The 12,092-nt window shown below is 39.1% G+C and overlaps 1 protein-coding gene across 8 annotated transcripts in view; it reads right to left on the bottom strand.

Moving 5' to 3' along the window:
- Positions 1-452: 452 nt before the first annotated feature.
- dlg3.S (discs, large homolog 3 S homeolog) overlaps positions 453-12,092 on the bottom strand; it is a 146,381-nt gene continuing 134,741 nt past the window's right edge. For all 8 annotated transcript variants that reach the window (XM_041574420.1, XM_041574419.1, XM_018232928.2 and 5 more), the window contains 7 exons: positions 6,798-6,839; positions 6,614-6,664; positions 6,409-6,510; positions 6,136-6,308; positions 5,885-5,994; positions 4,492-4,583; positions 453-797 (listed from right to left, as the gene is read on the bottom strand). In XM_041574420.1, coding sequence (XP_041430354.1) covers positions 691-797; positions 4,492-4,583; positions 5,885-5,994; positions 6,136-6,308; positions 6,409-6,510; positions 6,614-6,664; positions 6,798-6,839 — 677 coding nt within the window. In that variant the 3' untranslated portion in view covers positions 453-690. The remainder of the gene's footprint in view (positions 798-4,491; positions 4,584-5,884; positions 5,995-6,135; positions 6,309-6,408; positions 6,511-6,613; positions 6,665-6,797; positions 6,840-12,092) is intronic.

Below are 12,092 nucleotides of genomic sequence, written 5' to 3'. Positions count from 1 at the left end.
AGAGTATCAGTACAGAGTCAACAGCTCTGCCAATCACAGGAAAAAGAGAACTTTAAAAAAAATCATTACAAACAATAGAGTAGCAGGGACCATTATCCCATCATGGCCAAAATAAATAAATATATATATATATATATATATATATATATATATATATATATATATATATATATATATATATATATATATATATATATATATATATAAAATTATATATACACACACTCACATTATATATATATATATATATATATATATAAAAATTATATATATACACACACACTCACATTATATATATATATATATATATATATATATATATATACATACATACACACACACATACATACATACATACATACATATATATATATATATATATATATATATATGCCTTCTACCAATCCATTAGGGGTCAGGGTAAGATTTGGAGAACACGCTCTCATTTTTTCCCCTTTTTTTGCATTTATAAAACAAATGTTCATAGACTATTTTGATCCCTTCACTCATAGCTTCAGACAACTACCAGGAGCCAATACATTTTTGTGGCAACTGAAGGGACAGAGATCTCCCTCATTTGATGGCAAACAAACTCACACAAAACCCCTACAATTCAGAAGTGGGGGCTGATGGAGGACACTGTGGGGGTGAGGGCTGGGGTTGTTTATGTCTAATCTGGTCAGTGTAGACTTAGAGTTTCTCAGGAGATGGCACCCAGATGTGATGGCCAGAATGATCCTCGATTATCTGCTTGATGTTGTTGTAGATTTCTTCTAGAGAGTCTCCCTGTACGATGGCTGGGGAGGAATAAATAGATATTAGGGCCCATACTGTGGCAAATATTAAGGCTCATGCCAGTAGAACCTGGAATGCAATTTGTGTCCCTCATAGCCAATAAAAATGCAATAAACAGAACATTTAATGGCACATTGCACTAGTAATAACCAGTGTATGGAAAAGACTTTACCTGAAGCAGAAACCCTGATTATTTTTGTAGTTTTTTTTTCAGCTGTAGATTGTTCTGCTAAACTCTCACACAGTTCTCATTAAATTTTGCACTAAATGCATATCATCTTGACCTGAACCCAAATATTTCTAAATTAATAAATGGGTTTCTAGTTAAAAGCACATTTTTTGTTGTTACTTGCACCAGTGGGTGGGAATTTATTGGACTAGGTGCCGCCAAAAAAAGATGATTTTTTTCTGCCAATTCTGTGCCATAATGAAGCAAAAAACTTGGTTGCTTGCTATGTCCATTCATCCGTTACACTGCTTTACGGACATAACTCGCCTTGAAAGGGGACCGGTCACCTTAAGAAATAATTCCAAATTCTTTTCTATCATTTTAATTGAGCAAAATAGACTTTCCTTACACTATATCTATCATTCCATTTTGTTTCCTTTTGTCTTGGACACAATCTCTACACAATCACAGCATACAGGCAGGAACCATTGTTATTAAAGGAGAAGGAAAGGTTAAAACTAAGTAAGCCTTATCAGAAAGGTCCATCTAAATACACCAGTAAACCCCCAACGTAGTGCTGCTCTGAGTCCCCTGTCAAAAGAAACACAGCATTTCTTTCCTTCTATTGTGTACACATAGGCTTCTGTATCAGACTTCCTGCCTTCAGCTTAAACCTCATTGCCCTGGGCAAGAGCATGCTCAGTTTGCTCCTCTTCCCCCTCCCCCTCCCTTCTCTACTGTAATCTGAGCCCAGAGCAGGGAGAGACTCAGACAGGAAGTGATGTCACCCCACGTTAATACTGCAGCTCCTATCCTAAACAAACAGAGAGTTTCTAGAGCTTTTTACTCAGGTATGGTAAAAAATTCTACAGAATAAATATAGCATTCTAGCTTGCACTATTGCAGCTAATCTATTGGCAATAAAATGCCTCCGTAGCTTTCCTTCTCCTTTAAGACAAATTGTGTATCACTCCAAAATCTTGTGCATGCATCAGAATGGGGACCTAATGCCCATGCACAGTTCCCTACACAATTATAGAGCATGAGGAGAGGGGGCAATATGAGGAGTGCGGGGACATCTAGGAATTGCTGAATGGAAAGTAAAAGTAATTGATGCCTCAGGCATAGCGTCAGGGCAGGTAATATTTGATTGACGGCTCAGATATTTAAACACCTTTATAATAGGAATGGATATTTTAATAAAAAAAGAATTGGGGTTCCATATTTAATTTGCAAAGGACTTTCATTATGCAGCTTAATGAGTAGGTGACAGGTCCACTTTAAAGGACATGTAAACCCCCCACACAAAAATGTAATCACTGAAGAGCCTCTTTGAAATCGCTAAATAACTGCCACTCTGGTTGTTCAATGGTTAATAGTAAGGCTACAGCATCCACTTAATCACTAAGATATCCTTCTCCTCCTTTAAGCTGCTCAGCCACCTCCCTCGGGAATTTCCTTTGGCTGTTGGCTTATGAGCATGCTCAGTTCTTTTCAGCTCAGATTAATAACACACTCTCCAGTCTAGCAGCCAATGAAGAGATGGCATTGCTGGTTCCCATAGAAACTTTGCTCTGTTGGCAGATACAAATGCACTGATGATGTGTCAGAAGGAAAATGTCCGCCGGGTGAAAACTGCTATTTGTTTTAGGGAAATGTAATGGCACTGGCAAACACAAGGGATTTATGCAGTAAAAATAATGTCATTTTGGTGGGGGAGATGTGCCTAACTTATATACATGATAGGAAAATGTAGGCTTTTCATGTCCTTTAAGTTACATCTTAGTACGTTATAGAATGCCCTATTTTTTTTTCTTTTAAGGTTTTATTTATTGGATTCGTCTTCAACATACATAGAAAGGAAGTAACATTTCAGTGACATTTAATTCATACATTTGTTGTACACACAGGTTGTATGGTTGTCACGGGCATCAGATGTGGAAGATCAAACCCTTTTTCCCCCCCGCAAACTGGGGTACCTGGGGGGGGTAGTTGGACCATGAGGACATGTGCCAGCGTCTGTTGTCACTTATGTAGATAGAAATTGTTAATTAGTAGCCAGGGGTGTGATAGTTTCAATAGTGTCAGCCCACGTGCCAAAAAATTTTTCAGGACAACCTCTGCTAATATATGTTAACTTATATAAAGGTAGCTCTTGGTTTATTAAGGATTTCCAGCACTTTAAGGTAAATGGTGTAGATAGTTTCCAGTCTAAAATTATGGGTTTTCTGGCATAATAATAGAGGAGTCGCAAAGGATACGTCATTGCTTGTCTATGTTCTCCACCAGATGTGCTTCTGGGGACAATACATTTGGCGTATCCTGAGGAGGTTCAGGGAATCTTGTTGGCTGTGTGTCTGAGCTATAGGTAACTGAACAACCACATGGTTCTAGGAAGCTTGTAATACGTGGTTAGGGTTGCAAAGGACTTTAACCCCTGCTCGGCATATAGTTGACCAATATTTAATTTTAAACTTTTCCCAAATTGACAGGTCGGGTTCTGTAAGGAAGTAACCCAGGTGAGAATTGCACCACAATGGCATATGGGGGAGATTTTTATCATATTTAAGATCTTTTTCCCATATTGGGATTAGCATTCCCAGTGTATTAGGAGGGCATCCCCTTTGGGTGGTTCCTCGGATGGGAGTATTCATTATTAATTTCCAGCAATGCCATCTCTTCATTGGCTGCTAGAATGGAGGGTGTGTTATTAATCTGAGCTGAAAAGAACTGAGCATGCTTCAGTTGACCCTGCAGCCTCTGCTGTGATGGGGAAGGTGGCATTTTCAGACGATGGGGAGAACCACCAGGAAACATACACTAACTGGGCAGCTAGATAGTATAGAAAGAAGTTGGGCAGCACCAGTTCACCATTCTTCTTGGGGGCTGCTAAAGTTTTAAGCCTTTTACAAGGCTGTTTTTTGTTCCACATGAAGGAACGTACCATGGAGTCAAGTCTGGTAAATAGTCTGCTTGGGAGTAGGACAGGGGAGTTATGAAACAAGTAGAGTAAATTGGTGAGCACCACCATTTTTATGAGGTTGATGTGTAGAATGCCCTATTCTTAGTATATTTTCAATTTGTCTTAATTTTTTTTTTTTAGTATTTGAATTATTTTCCTTTCTCTTCCCAGTTTGTAAATGGGGGTCACTGAATCCCAGCAGCCAAAAAACATTACTCTGTGATGTATTGGTACTTTTTATTATCTTATTCTGACCATCACCGATTTAGCTTTCAGTCCTTCCTTCAAACTACTACCTCGTTGCTACGATAAATTGTTCTTAAGCAACAACACAGCTGCTAAAGTTCCAAACTGGAAATAAAAATCTAAATCGCAAACATTAAACAATTAAGTCCAGTTAAATCTCAGAATATCTATATCATATTAAAAGTTAATTTAAAGATGAACTAGCTAACAGGATATGTAATGTTCCATGTCCAAAGCACTGCCCTACTTTCTAGCAGAACCAAATCAGCCTCGTCTGGAGGCAGTTGTGATAAATAGTGTCTACCAAATCAACCCTCACCTGTAAAAAATTCTCCAAACTCTTGCTCCAGCTTGGTGGCTTTATCGAACATTTTTTGAGCCTGCTCAAATGTTTGCCTCCGATTCATTTCCCTACAACGAGAGCAAGAAAGTATATGACAACTTTATACCCATTTTACAACTTTTATGTGGTTACAGAATTTAATACAAATGTTTTTGTGCACACAAGGAACCACACCCAGATGATTTTGTAGTGGTGTGTGTATTGAATAATAACACTGTCACTTGAGTATAAAGACTCAGTCTTTGCATAGGAAATATTTGCTGCCCCATTTAACCCTTTAATATACAGCTTGGCCTGGGGAGGAGAAAACTCTCTCTCTATAAATGTATAGCTGGTAAAAAGATTTAGAGCTATGACCCAAGCAATGTTATGATCACTGCTATCTGAACATCATCTACCAATTTACACAGATGTCAAAGACATTAGCTCAAAGCAGCCCTTGATAGGCAGGGGACTCAGCTGCTGGACAGTATATAATAACAGCACTTCCCTTTGCTGCAGTAGCCTTAAAACACCAAATTCCTGGACAGCGCACTCTTCGGATCACATCAAGGAATCGCTTGCTCATCAAATCATTGGTAAAAAAAACTTCATTTTATTTAAATATTAAACATATTAACAAACTGTTAAACCCTGCGCCATGAGGTCTGACGCGTTTCATGTCACTGCACTTCATCAGAGACCTCACTTCCTACTGGCAAATCCCTCTTTTAAACCCATTTAACCCCTCCCATTCGTTTTCAGGATTAACCCTTTAGTAAGTGTTAAAAATACAATTCAGGAATACCCTTAAAAACAAACAGTTCATTAATTAAATATAAATTCATTAAATATGTTTTCTTTACACATGTAAATTCATCTCTTTCAATACATAAATCCATATTTCAAATACTTTAAAATTTTGTGGGCGGCTGCACCTGGGTCACAACAAAGTCCGGGTAAGACAATACACCTTCATATATTTTGGAAGTTTGATCCGGTGATTTTACGGGGGTCTGGGGCCTTGTGCACCCGGACCAACAGAAGCGAAGGGTGAGCCTAAAACCGGCACTAAGTGTAACTAAATAAATTAATGATTAACTAATTAAGTGTAAGTTTACCGCAGGACTTGTAGGAAAACTTTTTGAAAAAAATTTTTTTGTGACACAGTAGCCATAAAATGTTGTGTGCTACAGCTCTTAAAAATGAAAAATTCAGTGGTACCAAGTACAGGTTTAGCAGAAGATAAGACAGCTACAATACACAGAAGCAGAATCCTTCAACTGTACTAGGCAATTAGTAGTATACTACTTAATACTAGCAAAGAGTGGATAGTTTCTCTAACTTCTATTCTTTATCAACAAAAAGTAAGATCCTGGTGGTTACTTACATGAGAGCTTCTATAGATTTTGGTTTAATAAAAATAGCTATAGGAAACAATTGTGCTTGTTGTAGTCTCTTGATGGCATTCCCAGATACATCAAGGATGCAGTGCTTTCCCTGCAAGAGAATAAAAGGAAGTGTAAATGCTTGTGTGAATTATATTTATGCACAAGGTTAAATCTTCCGTTGATATTTGCAACACTGATACAACACTGTCTACCCCCACTATTATTTCCAGTTTATATCAGTAAAACTCACCCGTTCAGCCACTGCTCGCACAGACTGAACACTAGTGCCGTAAAGGTTGTCATTGAATTGTCCGGCCTCAATGAACTTGTTTTCCTGAATGTCTTTCTCCATCTGCTCGCGGGAACCCACAAAGTGATAATCTTGTCCATCAACTTCAATATCCCTTCGCGACCGTGTTGTGTCTGCAAAGAACGAAGGACGCTCAGTACAGGGCACACAGTGCAACCATGAGAGGAATCCACAAAATACAAAAATCATAAGAGGAAAGGAGGGACTACTTACGGGGGACACAAGATCCAAATTTATGTGGAAACTCAGATATGAGGTCATCATTAACCCTATCCTTTAAGGGACCCAAAATAATGACTGGTCGAGCGTAGTGAACTAGAAGAGAAAACAGTGATTAGGCAGTTGATAGGGACCCGCACAACAATGTGCCCTGTGCAACTTTATAGACACTGACACACATATGGCAGTTTTCACCTACTTTCTTGTCGAGTGACTGGCTCATATGATAAAATTGTGTCTTCCTGGCCCTCTGTAATAAATAAAAAAAAAAAAACAATATATATTTGTCATGTCAGAAAGTATATGGAAGGCTCAGCTCTATAGCGTAAAGACATTATCAGTTAGTATGGGGGTGCTGGAAAGAATGGATCAGAAACACTTACTGGAACTGCTCTCACTGTCACTGGTGTTTGATGTTACAGCTTCTGCAAAGCAACAAGAAACTGTTATAGCCAGTAGTAGCTGCACAAACATGGGCAAAGGAAATCTTGCACAAATTGCGGGATACAGAGAAAGAACATTTGAAGGCATCACACTGAGGAGGTTGGTGGTGTTTTTGGCCACTTGCCTGAATTATGTTACTCAAGTTTTTCTGAATTGTCAATTTACAGCAGAATCAGGATCATTTGATACAGCATCTATTTTTCTGAACTCATAAATGTCTCTAATTTAGATAGCTGCGTAAAGCAAAGAGCTGATCAGCGTATTTGAAAAGAGTATTTGGCTATGTTAAACAATAGTAGAAAAGTGTTATATATAGAACGCACGTTAGATATACCCAATATCCTTTCTCACCCTATGTTTTCTGGGGATCGTGGGAACACTACCCACGTGCAATTACGCACGTGCTACCTCCAGCTATTTTACTTGTTCTACTACTTGCTACGCGAAAGTCATTTAAACCAGCGGCGCAATAGAGTATAGACGCTGCTCTAAGCATTCGTGTGATGCTCTGCCGTGGTCTATAGTTGGCTAGCCTTGCAGTAAGTGCAAGGCCTCTGTTTGCTTAGTTCTTGATGGCAGACTGGGTTTCTGTATTTTTCATCTTTCTAACATGCTTACTTATTCTTGCAGCTGTGAGTTCCCACAGAAGCTCACATTCTTCTCACAAGGGGGGGGTGTGTGTGTGTGTGTGTGTGTTTGTGTGTGCTCGCATTGGAGGTTTACTATGTCCTTATTATTGATAGGGACTCCAGAGACAACTGTGATCAGGAGGAACACAGAAGGAAAATTGCCAGAAGGGAGTGTGAAGCTTGCAATAATTAAGCCTTGAAAAATAAAAGACTATACAGTGATTGCTTATCTAATGCAGCTTGTCCCAGTACATCAGACCATATTTTCCATCTCATAAATTGGATTCTATGGCATCCTCTATTTCCAAAGGCACAGAAAAGGCAGTTAAATCCATGTCACTCAGCGCTCCTGTTAAAACTGCTAAAATTCTCTTTAACCGATTCTGAAGAATCTGGAGAATATTTATCAGATGAGGATAGCCAAACTAATGTGGGTACAGATAAAAACAAAGAATCTAATTTGGATTTGGAGAAAGTTGAACCACTTATTTTGGTTCTTAGAAAAAATTTGGAGCTGGATTCTGAAGTATAATAAACATGACAAAATGTTTAAGTGTCAAACAAAGAAGAATCATTTGTTACCGATTCACAAGGTGATTAAAGGAGTTGTTCACCTTTTTGGGCAATAGCGCTAATTTAACAGCCCATATCATAAAAAAAGTTTTTGTGATTTATTTTTATTACCTAAAATGTTTGCTTTCCGAGATACATACAACAGGATCATCTCTGCAAAAACTCTCTCAGTTCTCTCTGTTATGGGTTCGCCGACATGCTTTATGTAAGGAATAAGGAAGTTCACGACTGAATCGGCACTGCGCATGCTCTCTTTCTCCTGCTTCCATTTGTTTATCTGTAATTCCATTAACAAGATTGGTAAGATTCAGCCAATTGGATCAAAGATATAGAAGCAGGAGAGAGAGAGAGAGAGAGAGAGAGAGAGCACGCGCAGTGCAGATTTAGTCATGAACTTCCTTATTTGGCAACCTGCATCTCTTACACAGAGTAGTAAAACTGGCTACTGAATACATAGGAGAAGCGTCTCTGGATGCCATCAGATGTTCAGCTAAGAGTATGGGTTAGCAGTGCCGGCTAAGAGATCTCTTTGGCTCAAGCACTGGCAAGCAGACAATACATCCAAATACAATCTGTGTAAGCTCCCATTTCAAGGCCAGTTGCTATTTTGGTCAAAACTTGACAACATAATTTCTAAAGCCTCAGCTGGGAAAAGTTCATTTCTCCCCCAAGACAGAAGAAGAAATTTCAAAAACCCCAGGGATAAGAAGTCTTTCCAGGAAGCAAGATCTTATCAGCCAGGCAAAAGATTTTACAGTCAACCCTCATGGAGGAAGTCTAATTTCTTTCGCACTTCCAAAAGAGAAGACAAAAATAATAAAAAAACAAGCATGAAGGTGCGCAGGCCCAACCAGTAGGAGGAAGGTTGTCGAAGTTTCAAGATGTTTGGGGCACTACTATGTCAGACAAATGGTTAAAGAGCATTATTTCAGAGGGATACTTGCTGGAATTCAAACATCAGCCAAAGAAAGATTTTTTTCATAAAATCAGGTTATCCAAAGAATCACAGAATCAATGCACAGTTAAGAAAGATTTTGAGGAATGTAAAAAAAAAAAAAAAAACAGATTCAAGTTCAGCGATTCAAAGGAATTTATTAAATTTTTTTCTTGCAGGAGAAGACTTCGGGAGACGTATTCTAAACCTACGTATAGTAAACAAAATTCTCAATGTTCAGACCTTCCGGATGGAATCCGTCAGAACCAGTGCGCTAGAAATTCAGCAAGGAGACTGGATGGTGATTACAAGTAGAATAGAGGACATTATATACAAATAGCAGGGGACCTTTTTACCCATAAAGTGGATCACCATACCAGAGGCCACCCCTTTAGACTAGAAGAAAATACATTTAATTTGAAGCAACGTAGGGGGTTCATCACAGTCAGGCCAGTGAGGTTGTGGAATGCACTGCCTGCACTGCATTTTCAATCAACATTTTCAATACAAAGCCCTTCGGGCTGTAAACTGCTCCCAAAACTTTCACAAAGCACCAGTGATCGCTCACCTAAGACTTCAGGGTGTTGAAATGTATGCGCACTTAGATGACATCCTAGTGAAGAGTCAAAGCCCAAAAGCATTACAAGTCCACATTCAATTGGTACTGAAGACATTACAAGCGCACGGCTGGTTAGTAAATCTACAGAAGTCTCAACTAGTCCCAGACGTTAAACTATTTATGAGTCATTTTCAATACAAAGAAGGAAATCATCTTTCTCCCAAGACACAAGAAACAGTAAAGAGTTTTCAGGCAGACAACCACAAATCAGTAAAACAGTGTCAACAAATGATAGCGAATCTTGTTTCCACAATGGATTTGGTCAAATGGGCCACACAAGGACACTGCAACAAGACTTCTTAGTCCAATGGAACAAAGTCGAGATGTCATCACAAACAATAGTATGAAGTATGAACACAATGGAAGACCTAACTTGGTAGGAGAACCCTTCCAATCTCAGAGAAGCAGTAAACTTGAGGGAGCCAAATTGGATAAAGATTACTACAGATGCAAGTGCTACAGGCTGGGAAGCTCATCTAGATGGAGTTCTTGCCCAGGGAAGTTGGACACAGCTTGCAAAGAATTGGTCAGCCAACAAGAAAGAATTTTGGGGAAACCAGTCAAAATTGTATCAGACAACTCCTCAAATACATCAGCAAACAGGGAGGAACAAGGAGCTCTTCGCTACTCTATATTGTTCTGAAAATCCTTTACTGGGCAGAGAAACATCTGACCAGTCTCATAGATATTCACATTCCGGGGGAAACTAAATGCAGAAGCAGACTCTCAGCAGAAGTCAGATTTACCCAGGAGAATGGGCTCTGAATCAGAAAGTATTCCAGAGGCTAATGGGGATATGGGGGATACCCAAAATAGATCCCATGGCAACATTAAAGAATGCAAAAGTGAAGAAGTTTTGCTCCAGATTTCAGCAGAAAGAAGTCCTGTTTGTGGATGCATTTTTCGAAGAAATGGGATTTTCCCCTGACATTCATTTTTCCTCAGTTTTCCTGTAATTCAAAAGTTCCTCAGGAAGATTCTGTGATCGTTGTATTACCATGGTGGCTGAGGAGACAGTGGTTTCCTCAGTTGCTCCTGATGACCATGGATCACCCAAGCAAATTACCCTTGATTCCCAACCTGCTGTCTCAAGGACCTCTTGTGCACCCCAACCTAGAAAGATTATCTTTAATGGCATGGAGGTTGAAGGATCATGAAAGAAATAACGGGAAAAAGATTCAGAAAACATTTTAGCCAAATGGATTAAAGACTGCATCAGCAGAGCTTATTCTGCAAGTGCTATGTTGGAATGTCAAACCCCAAGGTTTGCACAAATACCCATGCCTACCTAATGCCAACTGGGCTAACTATTCTTCTTCTCTTTGTTCCTATCATTTTTTGTTTTGGCTTCACTATTATGTATGTGTGTTTTATAAAAACTGTTAAATAAAACTTTAATAAAAAACATTGGTAGTAAATCCTTCACAAATTCACAAACTATTTTAATTTTTTTTCCTTTACACCCACAAGTAACTGCAAAAATAATGAAAACACAAACGAGAGAAAAGCTATATCAAAAGGCAAATGTGAATCTACAGTAAAGGTAGCCATAAACAGAGATCTGCTAGTTTGGCGACATCAACCTTGAGGTGCGCGATATTGGGCCGATCCAATCGTGGGCCCTAGGGCCCAAAGATCAGATCATAATGAAATTTATACGGGCGGTCGGACTGCATCAATGAACAGATTTTTGGCCAGATATAGTTCAGTGAAACTCTTTGGAGGGCCCCATACACGGGCCAATAAGCTGCTGACTGTCTGTCGGCATCTTTTATTGGCCCGTGTATGGCCACCTTAAGTGAAGAACTTATTCCATTATAATCAGGGTCACTAATGCAATTACTGGTCAGGCCCAAATGCACAATATTTTAACCTTTTCTGTGCAGCTAACTGTAGAATATATAGAACCAACAGAAAAACACCATAGAGTCTACAGTTTTGGGTTATTTTTGGATCCATGCTGTACTGCATGTTTACTGGCAACACACATCGCTGAAAGATCAAAGCGCATCAGCAAAAGTAAGGGCTGACTGACATACTTCAGGAACGGAAGAGAAAGGTTTGGAGAGAAGAGAGGAGGGGGAAGGATTTAACAGTTAACAGGTCAACTTATTCTTGCACACATCACGTGGAATTCGTTTTTGCGGCATGGAAATGGCATGATGTGTCAATTTCTGATTGGGCAGAGAGTTGTTAATCAGGTTGTGCCAGGTTGGTATAGTCGGGGAGGGCTGTTGCTTTCCAATTTAAAAGAATGGCTTTTTGGCATGATAAAGAAGATGAAGATAGCAGGCAAATCAAAGGTCACAATAGTCTTGGTAGTTCTAAAACGTCAGAAATGTAAAACATGTCTCTCCAGAAGCATCGGATTAATGGGCAGTGACAAAACATATGCATAAGAATCAATGTCCCTTTCACATTTAATACAAGTATCAGATGCCTGGTGGAATATTTTGGAGATCCTGTATGGCATGATCTA

This window comes from Xenopus laevis, chromosome 8S (genome assembly GCF_017654675.1).
Source record: "Xenopus laevis strain J_2021 chromosome 8S, Xenopus_laevis_v10.1, whole genome shotgun sequence".
In the NCBI taxonomy this organism is placed as follows: Eukaryota; Metazoa; Chordata; class Amphibia; order Anura; family Pipidae; genus Xenopus; species Xenopus laevis.
Note: the sequence above shows the minus strand (reverse complement) of the source record. Positions and strands in the feature narration are given on the sequence as shown.